The sequence below is a fragment of the Crocodylus siamensis genome, chromosome 1, assembly GCF_052110815.1.
Source record: "Crocodylus siamensis isolate JL-2025a chromosome 1, ASM5211081v1, whole genome shotgun sequence".
Classification (NCBI taxonomy): domain Eukaryota; kingdom Metazoa; phylum Chordata; order Crocodylia; family Crocodylidae; genus Crocodylus; species Crocodylus siamensis.
In genome coordinates this window covers 209865483-209869960 of record NC_143395.1, presented here as the reverse complement: position 1 = coordinate 209869960, position 4478 = coordinate 209865483, and the positions used below count along the sequence as shown (strand labels likewise).

The window sequence follows — 4478 nt, the reverse complement described above, 5'->3', positions numbered from 1 at the left end:
CTTTTTTGAAGTCAAGATATATGACATCAATCTCTTCTCCCTGGTCCAGGTGATAAGTCACCTGGTCATAGAAGGAAATGAGATTGGTCAAACAAGACCTACCCGCAACAAACCCATGCTGGCTGTCCCTTAGGATGTTAGCCTGGGCCAGTCCCTCAAGGATGGCCTCCTTAATAAACTTTTCTAAGATCTTCCCCAGGATAGAAGTCAGGCTAATGGGCCTGTAGTTAGCTGGATCCACTCTCCTCCATAACCTTCTCCTCCACATGAAAGAGGATTCACCAGGATTTGAAATCCACAAAAGTACTTATGTTACCTCTGAATCTTCAACAACTTAAAGAAATGACGACCCTGAAGTGCCCTCTTGGAGCCAGCTTCTTCCAGCTCCCAAAGCAATCTGTGATTCCTGCCACATCTTCCCCAGGTTTTCAGCATCCTTTTTAAACATGGACACTGATACTAGATGCAGTGTCCAAACCCTGGTCTCACCAGCGCTGGGAATACATGACACCCACCTCCTGCCCCTACTGAGCCAAAACACACTGGATACTTGCATGTGCATTTGTTACTTCTTCCAGAGCCAAGTTGCGAGTGCAGCAGGGCCTGACCTCACCAGGGGCTTTGGCCTGCTCTCCCTGCTCCAGGCTCCCGCGGGGAGCACAGGCAGTTTCACTTACTGCACTGCAGCAACACAAGGATTCCCGGCTGCCCCCCAGAGCAGGCCAAAGGCTCAGCCCCAGCCCAAGGGCCTTCCAACTTAGCAAAGGCGACTCCAGCTTCAGGAGCTAGGAGCCGAATGCAGCAGCACCCCCAAAAGCGAGACCGGCGGCGGCGACGGAAGGACCCAAACAACCCCGCCCCGGTCCTAGCACTTCCGGGGTGGTGTCACATAACCGCCCACGTGACAGAGTTGTCCTCAATCACGTGACGCAAGCCCGCCTGTGGGGGCAGGAGCTGCTTCTTGGTTCGCCCGCTTGTAGGCGCTGCCCGAGTGCCCGGCCCGGCCCGGCGGTGATGGCCGCTCCCTGGGGTGGCGCGCTGGTCCCGGGCGAGGCTTCGGAGACGGACTCGGAGGCGGAGCTGGAGCTGGAGCTGGCGGCGCCCCGGGCCGCCCGGCCCTGCCTGCGTGGGGTGAAGGTGCCCGGGGAGGCCTCGGAGACGGACGACGAGGACGAGGACGAGGGCGAAGGCGAGCGCAGGGTGGCGGCGCTGCCGGGCCCGGCTCTGCCGCCCCTCGTGGTGGTGCGGGGCGAGGAGCCGCGGGCGCGGCCGGGCGCGGAGGAGAAGCCGGCGCTGGGCGGCCCGGCCCGGCCCCGCGGACGCTACAGCTCCCTGCTGCAGCAGCGCCTGGCAGACAGCAACGCCCGGCTCTGCGGCCACGTGGGCGGCGCCGTGCGGCAGGGCTACGGCGCGGCCGCGGCCCGCATCGGCAGCCTCACGGCCCAGCTGGGCGCGGCTCAGAGCGGCATCATCGACGCCTCGCACAGCGTGCGGCTGGCCCTCGACGACCTGCGCGCCCTCGCCGCCCGCATCGACATCGTCACCAGCTGCAGCCTGCTGCCGGACCTGCGCCCCGGCCTGCCGCCCGCCTGACCCCACATGTGCCCTGTGGGTTGCTGCGACCTCCAAAGCAGCCTGGGCCCTGTCTCTGGCCTCCACTGGTTCTGCCCGCAGGCGCGTAGCACCATTGGCAGAGCAGCAGAGTCCTACTGAGGGGACCAGAGCCAGGAAGTGAGGCCAGGAGTTTGGGGACGCATGTCCCCCTTGTCATCCGCCTAGGATGTTTGCAAGCTGAGAGCAGACCCTTCCCCGGACGTTGCTGGGCTGCAGGGGAGCTGCCTGTGCTGAGCTGATGGAATAGAAGCAACCATGGGTGTGCCGTGTTTGGCGCTCTCATCACCCGGCTGTGACCCCCAAGCCCCAGCATGCTGCTTAGCAGGGCTGGAGTGAGGCCATTTAGACTTGGGCTGGACCAGGACAGAGAGAATGGACAGTCAGGGGATGTGCCAAGGTGTGGGGGCTGCTTGTCATGTGGCCACTGGCTCATCTCTGTAGCCCAGAGAACTTCAAGCTGTATCTTGCCAGGCCTGGCTCTAACCCCATCTGTTCCTTGGGCTCCTGTGAAGTGGACTGCGCCTTGGCAATACAGATAAATATCCTGGCAGCTCTGCCTATGTTTCTCTGCTCCCACTTCTCCATCTGGGAGGCACCCTTCTGGCTCCATGTTGGAGCAGTTGCAGAAGGAGGAGGGAAAGGGGGCCCTGTCACAGCCTGGCCTGGACTGTGTTGCTTATTGCACTCTCCTAGGGAAGGGAAATGCAGGTCAGACAACTTCATGTGCTGAGGCAGGCAACCTTCATCCCCAGGCCTCCTGGTTTCTGGGCAAGGCCTCAAACAGGTAGGCTGTTCTATCAAAAGGGAGTGGCACTAGGACCACTTCCCCTCTGAAGGGAGAGTGAGTCAGCTGCCTGGACACAGGAGACTTACAAATGCAGGAGTCCAGGTAGGGGGCTTAGGTTGAGTCCCACTGCACTTAGGCCAGTTTGAAGGGGGACATGCAGCCCTGCCTCCATCTTTGTCACTTCCTTTTGTCCAGCTTGCTAGAAGCTAGGCATTTAATCCTGACCAGGGTGTCTGCTTTCCTGTGCAGAGTCCAGGGAGTAAGCCTTGCCCTGAGGCACAGGAGCACTTGGCATACCTACGTCTAAGGTTCTTTGCCCCCTCACTTTGCCAAGTCTAGGAAGCCTATCCCCATCCTCCTCCCTTTTGACCATGGGCATGGCTTGCCTATTTGAAAAGAAGCTATAGACAAATGATGGGTCTTTAATAACTGTGTTGTTGCAAAGCTTCATTATCTGCAGCATGTGCTGGGGTGAAGGCTGCCAGCACCCTTCCCAGCTGGGAAGTTGGGGGTGAGGGAGGAGCCTCCCATCCCTTGCGCTAGGGGGACAGCTCGTGCTGTTGGTCATTACCATGGGTACCGGACATTGCCCATGGCACTAGCCATAGGAGAATGGGTGGATTGCTCTGTTCCCACCAGCTGAGCAGCCAGGGAGGGGGCAATCAGGGAACCTGAGCAGCTACAGCTCTCCAGCACCTGCCCCATGAGCTGTGGTAAGCCTGGGAGACTGCCTGCAAGCCGGACTCTAGGGGCTGAGCTCCCCAGCAGCTTGTCCACCAGGTACAAGGAATCAGATAGTTGGCAAGGAGGCATTGCTAGCTTGATCTCTGCACATTTTTACATGTGCTCTGGGAGGGGAAGGTGGGAGTACTTTAATTAGTGAGCGCTTTTAATTAAAAGCATTTGAGAATTACATGCATCAGTGTTCCCTGCACTGAAAAACAGTGGTGGGGTGCTTTGAACTAATGCTCGTTGAATGAGCTTTAGTTCGAAGCACCCTGCTGCCATTTTTCAGCATGGGGGCACTAATATACATGATGCCAGAGTCTGCTGGAGTGCATTTATTTCCATGCTCCAGCAGACTCGATTTATAGGACTGCACATATGTAGGTGCCCTCTAACTTCCCTCCCATGGTTGGGAGAAAGTGACTTGGTCCTAGAAAGGGAACTGGTCCCTAGATCCTTATGCTGCTGCTTCTGTTCTGCCCCTGCTGTTTCCACAAGGAGCCCAAGTTGTGCTTCTGCAGGAAGAGCAGCTGAGAGTGTGTGGCTTCCCAGAAAGGGAACCTAGCATGTGTCCTGCTGCTGGGATGTCAACTCAATCCTGGTAGAGTGGGGCTCCCTGTGAACCTTGTGCTACTGGAAATGCACTTCCTCCCCATGTCATAACCCCCTGGGAACCAGTTTGCAGTTGTTACAGGTCAGCATTGTCAACATGTAGAGCACTGAGCATTCCAGAGAGATCAGTTGTCTTTCAGGCATGAAGAGCTGCTCCTTGTCCCCGGGGACACGAGCACCCAGCACGGCAGGCCTCCCAATGAGCCAGGGACTCCCTAAGTGAATAGGAAAATGCCAAGTGGCTGGCTGCTGCAGTGACCTCAACCCCCAAAGCAAAATTTCCAAATGTATTTTTACTACATTGGTAAATAGCAATAAATTAAAACCTTACAAAGAAAATGTTCAGAATCACACTATGCACATGCACATGTTATACTGCTTCTCAGTAAAGAATAAGCTGCAACCAGTTTCCCCATTCCTGATGGTTCTTCTAGTCAGTCTGGCGAGCAGCAGATTGAATCCACCTCCTTTGGAGCCTCTGCAGGGATTCAATGCGTTTGTCTTCTTTCTTTTTTTTTTCCAGCAGGTATCCAGAGCAGGATGTCCCTCTGGCTGAGGGAAAAGTCATGCAAATCTCCCCTCAACTTACTTCAGCTCCTGGGACACTGGGCAGATTCATTCTTCCTCTGATAGTAAGAGACAGAGCTCATGCAGCCCCAATCAGCTTGTTTTCCACAGGACAGTCCACTACCATCTCCCAACCCCTGCCCCTCTTCACAGAGCAGTCCCTCACAGCAAC

At 56.7% G+C, this 4478-nt stretch overlaps 1 protein-coding gene across 1 annotated transcript; it reads left to right on the top strand.

The window, feature by feature from the left end:
- Window positions 1-910: 910 nt before the first annotated feature.
- BLOC1S3 (biogenesis of lysosomal organelles complex 1 subunit 3) lies at window positions 911-4146 on the top strand. Its single transcript, XM_090054476.1, has one exon. The coding sequence runs from the start codon at window positions 1015-1017 to the stop codon at window positions 1591-1593; it is 579 nt and encodes a 192-aa protein (XP_089910602.1). The 5' UTR covers window positions 911-1014; the 3' UTR covers window positions 1594-4146.
- The last annotated feature ends 332 nt before the right edge of the window (window positions 4147-4478 follow it).